The 11,530-nt window shown below is 44.3% G+C and overlaps 2 protein-coding genes across 3 annotated transcripts; one reads left to right on the top strand and one right to left on the bottom strand.

Moving 5' to 3' along the window:
* Positions 1–2,714: 2,714 nt before the first annotated feature.
* LOC113488813 (olfactory receptor 10T2-like) lies at positions 2,715–3,653 on the bottom strand. Its single transcript, XM_026864145.1, has one exon. The coding sequence runs from the start codon at positions 3,651–3,653 to the stop codon at positions 2,715–2,717; it is 939 nt and encodes a 312-aa protein (XP_026719946.1).
* A 2,344-nt stretch (positions 3,654–5,997) lies between these two features.
* On the top strand, positions 5,998–10,017 carry LOC113491071 (olfactory receptor 2A12-like). Of its 2 annotated transcripts, none has more exons than XM_026867723.1 (2): positions 5,998–6,006; positions 9,091–10,017. In XM_026867723.1, exons 1-2 carry the CDS (start codon positions 5,998–6,000, stop codon positions 10,015–10,017), a joined length of 936 nt encoding a protein of 311 aa, XP_026723524.1. The 2 variants fall into 2 exon arrangements, with proteins under 2 accessions (XP_026723524.1, XP_026723523.1); XM_026867722.1 differs by lacking the exon at positions 5,998–6,006 and adding an exon at positions 7,287–7,295.
* Positions 10,018–11,530: the final 1,513 nt, after the last annotated feature.

The following is an 11,530-nucleotide window of genomic DNA, read 5'->3' as shown; positions in this document are numbered from 1 at the left end:
AAGGCGGGAAGCAGAGCTCATCACCTGTCCTGGGCCTGCGGGAGGAACTGGCTGCTGTTGTGCTGGCTTTGCTCAGCCCCAGGGGCTGCACCCAGCACTGTCTGGCGGCCCTGCGCTGCCAGCCCCTAACATTGCCACCAGCAGATGGGTAAATGCTTTGGAAAAGAACTCTTTAAACTTTTAACAAGCCCCACTGTGGCCTGTGTCGCACCCAACAGCGGCGCTGGGGAGTCACTCGTGTCCCTTGCGGAAGCCCCCTCAGGCTCGTTATCACTGAAGTGTGGACTCCTTAATGATGCCTCTGGCGGCTCCTCGCCGGCTCCACGGGACCCCCCCTGTGCCGCTTGGGCAGGCAGAGCCTCGGCCCGCAGCTCCCTCGCCCCAAGCACTGAGTGGGGCTGTGACCCATGAGCTCCGTTCGGGCTCTGGCAGTGTGTTGCGTTCCTGGGAGCTCGGGCACAGCCACCACTGCTGCTGTAGCACTTGTTGCCCAGTCGCTGTCGGACAGAAGCTGGGATTTCACCCTTTACTCAGCACAGGTTCAGTTCCCTGCTCAGCCATTTCCTCCTGTGTTCTTCCATCCACTTCTCCACCTACAGCTGCTCCTCCCTTTCCTCTTGTGCTCTTCAGCCGTGCTTCCCTTGCCATCTGAGGGAAGAAGTGACTCCTGTCAGATACCCACAGTGAAATCCCTCCCCAAACCCTAAACCTCAAACCCTAGAGGTTGTCCCCAAACACCAAATCAAGCAGAGATTGCTTCTCAGAAAATTGCAACCAACTCTGGGCAGGTGCAGATGGATAAAAAGCACCTGATTGTGTAGCATACCAGACGTTATCTGTAGTTTAGATACTTAGATGCCCTTGTGGTCTTGCCCTTTGTTGAACTGTGGAAGCTGAAGCTCCTGCAGTTCTGGCCTGTGATGGCAATCATGCCCTGTGATGGCAATCATGCCCTGTGATCTGAAGGCAGGTCTGGAAGGAAATGCACCCACATCTTGTGCACTGGGCTTGGGTCAGCCTAGTCAGTCCAGGGGAACAGAACAGCGGGCAGAGCACATTTTCTAGCCAAATGGGAGATCTATTGACAAGAACTCCATCTCAGGGGGGCTTAAACTCACAGATAATTTCGAAAGCAAAATGTCATTAAAGATAAACTTCCTTGTAGTGACCTCAGTCACTTGTGCTAATGAGTCAGGGCTATGTTGTGCAGCAATCTTTGAAAAGAAATGGGCAAAACCTTGAGGGATGCTTGGAATTGTTCTAATATGGCTTGCGATATGGTTAGAAAGAAGGTGATTTTATCAGGGCTTAGATTGCAGGTGTGCAGGAGGGAAACATGAGATGCAAACAGCAGCTTTCTCAGATGGGAAAGAGGTACTTACATGGGCACCAAGTGACCCGGTCTTCTTGGACTTCTAATCTTGTGGAATACGACCAGGGAAGAAGGTCTTGAGGGGGGAGGTGGAAGTAATCCTCAGTCATGAGCAGAAAAACCCCCAGCCCTTGAGCAAGATGTTGGACCTGCATCCTGCAGATACTTACCGCTCGCTCAAGCTCTACTATGGGTGTGTGCAGCCAGACCAACCTTCAGGTATGATGGTGTTTTGCTGGGGGGCGTAACTAGAGCAGATGCTGACAGAGGAGAACCAGAGACAGATCAACTCCCTGGTTGGATTTAACAACAGCTTTGTCTCTCCCACCCAGACGATGGGTGCAATCACCACAGCAAGAGCAAGTCACAGTCACTGTTGTCCTTTACTCTGGCCGTGCTTCAGGTTTATTGACGGTAACATACCAACATAGAATGGAAGGGTGTAAGAGAGACAGTCTGTTTCCCTTCATTCAGAGAACTAGTACACTCCAGATGAGCAAGGTGTTCCTCAATTTCACACCAACTGGCCGAGAAGAGTCACAAGCCCAGCTGTGCTCTCCAGCAGTCTCAACCTGACTGGAGCATAAATGGTCATGGAGATAACAGCCACCCTCTCAGGGGCCCAGGGGCATTCTGTGTCATAAATCTGATGAAACTCCCGGAGGTTTGTTCCCAGAGAAGAGGCCATCCTCAGCTGGGCTAAAGAAGACTCATACTTCATTGAATGGCTCTACACCCACCTGGGTCATAAAGACACAATCAGTATTCTTCTTCCCTCTGCAGGGTGATACAAAGTGAGTACATGGGTCATGTTCTTCAGGAACACACTGGTGACCTCAGGACCTGGCAAGGATGATGCACTTGTGCGCCAGGAGGTACCCTGCTTCAGAAACGGGGTGCTGGGCCAGGTGACCCCCAGAGGTCCCTTCTAGTCTAAGTTCTTCTGTGTATCTGTGTGTGCAGAAATCATCTCTGGCTCAGAACTGAAAGCCAATGTGGGGTTAAGAAATGACAATGAAGGAAGTGAAACTCTCTTACAGACCCAATTATCCAAATGTTGTAGGTATTATGGTAATTCTTTATTCTTCAGTACATCATAATATTCTTTTCAGGTCCCTTACCAGCTGAAAACAGTATGCAATGTAGCTGGCAGCTAGTGGTGGCTGCACATCAGCTTTATTAATGTCATTTCTCCTATTATGGATTATCACAGAATCATCCAGGTTGACATCCAGCATTGTTTCGAGTTGAATTGTACCCCATTTTTTCAGCACCAAAGTGCTGAAAAAGCCATCTACCTGAGGGGAGAGCCCATTCACACCAGCACTTCAAGGACCTCCCTTCACCTCACCCATGCACACAGGTTTCTTCCCAGGCTTTTCCGAAGGGCCACGTGCACATCCTTGTTCCTCAGGCCATAAACCACAGGGTTCAGCAAGGGTGTCACCACAGTGTAAGTGACAGAAATCAGAGTGTCCTTCTCTAGGGAATAGGCAGATTTGGGCCTTAAATAGATGATGGAGGCACACCCAAAGTGCACGATAACCACAGTGAGATGTGAGGCACAAGTGGAGAAGGCTTTACATTTGCCCTTAGTAGAGGGGATCTTGAAGATGGTGTTGAAGATCACAACGTACGAGAGAAGAATCAACAAGAATGAGCCAAACACAACCACAATGCAGAAAATAAAAATCACTGTCTCAATTCCATTATTTTCTGTGCAAGCTACCTGAATGACAGGAGCCAAGTCACAGAAGAAGTGATTAATTTCCTTCTCTCCACAGAAAGGCAACGTGAAGATAAAGTAAGTATCTATCAGGGACAAGGTAAAGCCAGTCACTGTTGCAAAGGCCACCAGCTGACTACAGACTCTGTCGTTCATGAGGACTCTGTAATGTAAAGGTTTACATATAGCCACACACCGGTCATACCCCATTGCCATTAGAAGCATACAGTTAGTGCCTCCAAAGCCAATGAAGAAAAACATCTGAACAGCACATCCAGTGAAAGAAATGGACTTTTCTTCTGTTATTAGATTTATCAGCATCTTGGGAATGATAGCAAATGTATAACAAGTTTCTGAAAAAGAGAGAATGGAAAGGAAGAAATACATGGGGATGTGAAGGTGATGATGAACCTTGATAATTGTCATTAGCAGGACATTTCCAGTGAGGGTGGCCAGGTAAGTCAGGAAAAAAAAGACAAATAATGGAATCTGCAGATCTGGAAAGTCTGAAAATCCAATCAAGATGAACTCATTCACTTCGGTTTCATTCATCATGAAGTTTCTGATCTGGAAAGAAGTCATTGACAAAAAGAAATCTGACATAAATGATGATAAAGGTAGCAAAACCATTCCCCCTTCATAATGCCCGAAGCACGGTATAACAGCAGGGAGCAGTCCTCTGACACAAACGGACAGTATTTCTACAGTGAAGCAGTAATAACAGTAAGCAAGAGAATTTTGCTTTCTCTTAAGTTCCCTGCCTTTTTGCAAACTCTCCTTTCAGTTTAGGAATATCATTAAATGTAGTATTAGAAAACATTCATTTGCTGTTCCTTCAGTGTGAAGTAAAATGGGAAGAAAACCAAGTTCAGTATCTTACTCCGAAGTCAAAGTAGCAGCTCAGTCTAACAGCACTGAACAGACAAGGTAAAAATCACTTGGGGCTTTTTTGAGGCTGAATTCCCAATGGCTTATCTCACTACATGAATTTTGGTATTCTGGGACTAGAGGGTATACAAGTGCAACAGTATTCAAAAAAAAAAAAAGACAGCTCAAATACAGAGGAAGGAAAAGATGATTTAATGCTTGGACAAAATCTTCACTGTTCATCTAGCATTGTAAAATAAAACCCAACCTTTCAACACAGGAGCCATTTCTTTCTGTGGTTCATTATTCAAAAGCCAGTAATGTCAGGTAAACCAAGCCACTGCTTCATTCAGTTTCAGTATTAGTGCCATTAGTGCTATATGTTAACCCGTTTAAATACATTTTAATGTTTTAAGTAAAACCTAGCTATAATTAACACATTCATCACAATGCAGAGTGAACTATAAGGAAAGGCAAAACCAGGGAACTGCTTCTCTCAAACCAACAGTGGTATAAAAGAGAGAAACAAGGCAAAATCCTTCATCACTGACACTAGCCACATTGCTCTAGAAATCACTGGAAACTGTAGTTCTCAGGACTCTATGGTTCAGCTTACCTATGTGTGTAATACCACAAACCGAATGCTGACTTGCAGAAGCTGCTGGAATTTCTTACCTAAAGAAACAGATCTTTGATGACAACTCCAAAATCACGGATTGATGCAAACTTTGCTCTGTCTCGCCATTAATGTCTTTCCTGAGGTGTCAGTAACAGTCTTTCCTATCTCCCTGACACGGACTGGGAAACAAAGGGGCTGGACATCATAGCTACATTCCTATTAAGAGAAAAAATAGCTGCTAGAAACGCAGGGTGAACAAGTCTTCTGAATACCTGCTGTTCAAACAACTCACACCTTTATATATCCTGTGAGACCTCTGGGGCATAGTCTTTGTAGTGAATCAAAACCTAGCACTAATTGGTAGCAGTATCATCAATGGGACATAATAAAATACTATGAACAGTTTTAATTCATAAATCAAAAACAAAGTTTTAATTCATAAATCAAAACAAACAAATGAAGGAAAGCTTCAATGTAGTTATAATTAAAAACTCTTTTCCATAAAAAAGGGGAAGTTTTGTTCAAGATTATCAAAAGCATCTTTTTTAATATTATGACTGTATAACTCTTCCATTTTTCAGGTGAGGGCTGGGTAAATTTCCTTCCACACAGTCTAATGCACAAACTCAAATGAATGTGTATTTTTCAATAATACATTAACAATTTGGGGGGTTTATTTGTAAATAACAAAGTACAGTAACATGGTAAATTCTTGTTAGTGCAACCCAAGTTGTGAGTCACAAGGCAAACTTCTGGGCCAGGAAATTAATGAGTCAGCCAAACTCAATATGCCCTTATGACATAATCCAGAAATCCATGAGTCAATTTTGTCAGAATTGTCACTGAAGAGTTCAGAATATAAAGAAATCCCATCTCTCAGACATTGTTGTTTGGATTTGTTTGATAGTTCATAATCTCAGCCTTCTCTGTAAGCTTAGACTTGGTTCCATTAGTAACTTCTTGGTTAAATATTTAGCAAATTAAATTTTTTCCTTATTTTTCATGTTCTAGTTTTCCATATTCCAAATTTGAACAGAATGAAATGGAAACAAACAAACAAACAAAAAAAAAGCATAGAACGTCCAGCATTGTTCTCTCATTAATATAATTCAATAGCAAGAAATATGAGAATATGCATTACTTCAGAGCTCCTACAACTGGGAAGTATTCCACAGGCTTTAGTAGCACAAAGTGGGAAGCTACTATGAGGGATAACTGAGAAGTTTGTTCTGAACTGAGGGGGTGATATGGCAAATGGGGAATGCCGAAAGACAACAGACAAACTAAATCTCCTATAGTGCCCCAAGAAGAGTAGTAAGTAGACCAGGGATTTCTAAGGGGCTGGAAGTGAAAACAAATCTTTCTTATAAGCTTAGTGGAAACAGGACTTGGTCTCCAGCCCTGCCACCAGGTATGCAAGGGGTTAAAAGATCTCCCATGAGAAGTATGGATGGATCAGATGTAAAGTTCCACCCACATAGCGTGCCCAGGAGTAACAGGTTTAGGACTTAGTAGTGTGCCTTTCACAACATGCAAAACTGCAGTCAAAAATGTGATTTGATACAGAATAGGATGATAAGATTCGGTAACCTCCCCTGCCACAAGCTGAGTTTTCCTGGTATGAGGATAACCAATGTGTGCTGCACATGTAAAAAGAAGAAATAATCAAGTAGAGGCTAATCTTGTTTGTTGCTGGATAAAACCCAGAATCTAGAGATTCTACAGATTGTTTATTCTAATTTCCCTGAAATATAACCACAATCTGTCCTGTTTTCTTAATAATTTCTATTTTCCTGAGTGGGGATGTGCCTACTTTGTGTGTAATGTCTAAGTTCCAGCAATGGGAAAAGGACTCTGGACCTGAGACATCAGCAGCTGTGGAGGTTGCAGTGTGTGAGTATTGTGAGGGTGTGTATGCCAGGGTGTACAACTGCTAGTGAGCACCAAGCTGGACTAGTCAACAAGTAGAACAAGGGGCTTGGGACCCAGGGACTGGTGTAGCCATATGTCTGGGCCAGATACTGAAAACATAGAGGGTCTGAGAGTCAGCTACTGGAGGGACTGGGGGGCTAAACCAGCTGCGGGAGAGACCAGGGTATCTGGTAAGGTTCCCTGCTACTGAGGAGGCCTGTTTTCATGTCTGGTGTTTTGTACCTGAGGAGCTGGGAGACCATGGGATGCTGGGGCAGAGTACTGGATAGGCTGTGTAAGGTCAGCTACTGGTGGGACTCATGTGGCTTCTGTGCATACGTGTGTATATATTTTTCACTGAGTGTCTTTCATGCTGGTTAGCCTGACAGGGAACAGGATCAAGGCTGTTTGTGCTTTGTATTTGTGCAAGAGCTTTGTTTTAAATCAGCGTGGATCTATGCGACAGGGCATATTTTCCTGATCTAATATTGGGGAGGGTTCTTAAACGATCCCAAGAGCGAGATTAAGATGCAAATGAGGTCAGATGCTGCACAAACCTTGTAAGCTTTATTTCACAAAATAACTGATAATAGCGATAGGACAGAAGGAAGGAGAAAGGAAAAGTCAAAATCACAGAACTGTCTAGGTTGGAAAAGATCTTGAAGATCATCCAGTCCAGCCACTAACCTAAGCAAGCAAACAAAAGTGATGCAGCAGTATTAGTTACTACCACCACGAGTCTAGTGATGTGCTGTTGATTTGGTTCCAGTGATGGGGGGTTCCTGCAGGTGATGGGGAATGTCGCCACTGTGAGTATAGTGGCGTGGCCGTTGGTCCGGTCCCTGTGCAGGCGATGGAGAGAAAGCAAAGAGGTGAGAGCTTTGTCAGGTGAGAGCTTCAGCAGGCTCGAGCAAAAAGGCAAGAGAAAACTACTACAAGCTAGAAATGTTGCTAGAAAGGAACACGTAGCCCCTTTTATACAGTCCCCATCACCAGTTCGCTCGTTGCCACACTTGCATAACTGCTGCCCCGTGTCCCCCCGTGTGCACATGCCCAGATGCCCACAGTGCTCGTACCGAGGGGGCAGTTGGCCATCGATGCCTTCAGCTTCCACACGTCCCCCTCGCCCCCTGGCCCTGCGCACACGTGCAGCTTTTCTAGCTCTGGGCTAATTTTGTCCTCCCGGCAATAGGATGCCAAGTCCCGGCCTATGAAATGGCGTGGTGCAGAAACAGAGTGGCCATTTTACACCACCCTGCGGCTCAGGGAGGGGGGTAATGGCATTACAGCCATGTCGAGGCAAAATAGCTGACACAGTCCCCTACCCGTATGTGTGCACGCGTGCCAGTTGGAAAACACATGTTCAGCCTCGCTGCAGCAACATTGTACTGCATCGAGATACTGGATTTGGCAACTCCTAACAGTAGGATTTATTCTGTGCTAGTATCTCAGAAACAAAAATCTCTGTATGCAGTTGGAGGCAGGGAAATTCTGGGAGGCAGTGAAGGCATAAAGGGGAAAGTGATGAAGGAGACTGTGTTTAACGGAAGAGAAATCCATATCAATGAAGTACCAGTATGTACAATGCCATATTAAGTCCAATGACACATCCATGTCAGAATAAAGTGGTGTTTACTTTCTGGAAGGATCCCCAGAGCTCAGGTATGGAGCTCTGGGGATTTATCCTTGAGATTAATTTTTTTACTGCCTGTTGGTAATCAAAACAGTGTCTCTTCAGACACACTACACAGAAAACTTTGGCTTTAAAAACAAATGAATGTAGGGAGCTGAACACAGCGGAACAGCTCTTTGTGTCACCTGTTGTCTGAGAAAGTGCACAGAACTTTTTTTTCCCTGATCAAAAACACGGAGCTGAACAAACTGCATTTGTTCACATGTTACAGGTAAGGAAACTCTTGTGCATAAATGTTAGTGACGTTCTTCTAGCAATAACTATCTGCTGTACAGTGTAGCTCTCAATTTGTTCAGCAATTTGAAGTTAGATATAGAATAATGGATCAAGCAACTACAGGATTCAGTATAAATGCATTTTACTAAGGTAGAGAAGACACAGCAATGGATTAGAAATGCTAGTTGGTTTAATAGTGAAACGAATTGTTCTGTGAACTGTGCGTTCATTTTAATACAGATTTAATTTAAAATAGCCACTTTGAAGATGTTCTGACTTCACCTGAAATCTTCATTATGATAGCTGTTATTTTCTCCAACAGAGAAATACTTCCCCACCCCACCCCCCAAAAAAAAAACCCAAAACAAAACCCCCCAAAAAACGGAGAAAAAGAAAGACATCACAGGCAGGCTAGGCAGTAAAGTTGTGTGAGATTGCTCAAAACTGCTCAAAGTTTGTACAGAGGTTACAGCTTGCAGTTCAGATCTGTATCGCTCAGGATGGTGAGGGTAGTATGCACCTTCCACTGGAGTCAGAGGGAAAAAGAGGGAGAAGGGAGCTGCAGTGTAAAGAGTAAAGGACACGGCATTCTTAGGAAAACTGTTTTCTTTCCTTTCCCTTGCTCCTTCCCTTGCAGATCCCTGTGGTGACACTTTGTGCTGTCTCATCTCCAGTGCAGCATGCAGAATGAAACGACTGTCACAGAATTCATCCTCTTGGGGTTCTCCAGCAACCCAGCCCTGCAGTTCTGCCTCTTTGGCCTTTTCTGTGTCCTCTACTCTGCCACTCTGATGGGAAACGCACTTGTCTTTGTGCTTATCTGCCGGGACTACCGCCTCCACAGCCCCATGTACTTCTTCCTCTGCCACCTCTCCATCGTGGACATCTGCTACTCCTCCAACAATGTCCCCCATATGCTGAGGAACCTCCTTGGACATGGCAGAACCATCTCCTTTGCTGGATGTGGGACACAGATACATCTTTATTTAATCTTTGCACTTACAGAGTGCGTGCTGCTGGCCGTGATGTCTTATGATCGCTACGTGGCAATCTGCCACCCCCTCCGCTACGCCCTCATCATGAACTGGAGGCTGTGCCTCACCCTTGCTGCAGTTTCGTGGGCTTTTGGGTTTGTGTTTGGTACACTACAAGCCTCTCTGGCTTTACACCTGCCTTTTTGTGGCCCGTGTGAGGTTGACCACTTCTTCTGTGAAATCCTCGCTGTCCTAAAGCTAGCCTGCACTGACACTACTGCCAATAAAGTCCTGATCTTTGCTGTTTGCGTGTGCTTCCTGCTCTTCCCTTTAGCCTTAATCCTAATTTCCTACCTGCACATCCTGGCCACCATTCTGCGCATCCGCTCTGCGCCAGGGTGGCACAAAACATTCTCCACCTGTGGCTCCCACCTGATGGTGGTGGGTCTGTTTTATGGAAATGCTATCTTCATGTACATGGGGCCTGGGAGCAGTAACTCATCTGGGAAGGAGAAAGCTCTTTCCCTTTTCTACAGTCTTGTCAGCCCCTGTTTGAACCCCCTGATTTACAGTCTGAGGAATAAGCAGGTGAAGGAAGCCTTGATGAAGCTTCAGAGAAGAGTCTTTCATTCCATGTAGTCCAGGCTTTAGGCTTTGACCTGTCTCCTGTCTTTCTGGCCTTTCTTCCTGAGCTTTCTGGGTAGTTCTTACAGAAATTCAAGTGGTTAAAATGTAACACAAGATGATTCAAATGCGTTTTTGTCTGTTCCTCTGTACAGTCTAATGAATATCATAACACAAAATGACTAATTATTATTCTTTGTATTAGAGATAAATTATTCTTCCTCATATACAGGCATCCTAGGCAGGTAGCATGTTTTACTGGAACTATTGACCCAGCAGCTGGAAAAAATAGTTTGTCTTCTCAGTTCTAACTAACAGTCAGAATAAACTACTGTGCAGCAGTTTTTTTTCTGAGTATAACAGTTGATCGGATATTATTTTTCCCTATCATATTTGTATTTCCTATATCCTTAGGATGCTAGAGCGTCAACTCTATTATTAGAAAGAAAAAAGACAGAAAACACGATGCCAAGGGGCTTTGCTTCTCAGGATGGTGAACAAGCTTGTGAAGGGTTTTGCTTCTGTACACTTTTTGAGCTTGACACCTCTCATGCAGGAAGTGAACATGATGACCACTGCAGTGAAGAAACTAGGTTTGTGTGGTTTTTCCAGGCTGCTACCCACAGCAGTTCCTCGGACTGAGCTAGCTGAGGTATCTGCACTCTGCAGAGTAGTTCTTGCATTGACCCTGACTCAGGGCGTAGGCTCTTAGCACCTTCCTGTTTACCCACATTTCAAATGTCTTTCTTCCTGCAGCTCTATTTGCTGACAATTATGGTTTGGAAATTTTTCCCTGGTCTCTGTGTTGACATGTCTCCACTGCTCTATCAGCTTTCATGGGATTAATTGCTTGCAGGGTTGTTTCTTCCAGGAAATAAAGCTGCTAACTGGGATGAGGTTTTCAAAATAACATGCAATTCTGGATTTCTCTACTTGGCAAAAGTTAGAGGATAAGGAAATAATCTCCCTACCCCTCATCCTAAACAAGTTTTTGAAGGTTCCTGCCTTATAAGTTCATTCAGGAGAGTGACTGCACGTACTTGTTGAAAACTTCCTGTGAAATGTGTAACAGCTGAGACAGCTGTCCTCTTTCAAAAAAGAGAAATGGGAAAGCTAGCACCCCCTTCGGCAGCAGGAGCCAGCCGTGGCTGTGTTCCCTAATGTGAACATACTAAATGTCAAAAATCACTTAGCCACTTACCATCTGGCTTGAACACTTGTTCATCTACCAGAGGAGACTATTGCTGATGTTTTAACCCAGAGCATCAATAAACCAGATACATTAATCCATTCCGATTTGAATTGTACATAAATTCAGCTTTTTCTCCTCTAGAAAAGCAGAACTGAAAACCACAAAGCATCTGAAAATCAAACCTCAACATTCACATATTTATAAAGGTAGACACTCATTGTAGCTGAAGGTTAGTATTAAGACAAAGTTTTTAGATTTTACAAGAGCAAACTTCAGCTCACTCAGAGCTCATATGGGAGGGATTCCATAGGAAGCTTCCATGGAGGATAAAGGAGC

This window comes from Athene cunicularia (genome assembly GCF_003259725.1).
Source record: "Athene cunicularia isolate RWA chromosome 1 unlocalized genomic scaffold, athCun1 chr1_part2, whole genome shotgun sequence".
In the NCBI taxonomy this organism is placed as follows: domain Eukaryota; kingdom Metazoa; phylum Chordata; class Aves; order Strigiformes; family Strigidae; genus Athene; species Athene cunicularia.
This window is presented reverse-complemented; position numbering and strand designations above follow the sequence as displayed.

Bases quoted from the DNA above. Each gene is read 5' to 3' on its own strand.
- LOC113488813 (XM_026864145.1), bottom strand. From the start codon at position 3,653: ATGATGAATGAAACCGAAGTGAATGAGTTCATCTTGATTGGATTTTCA.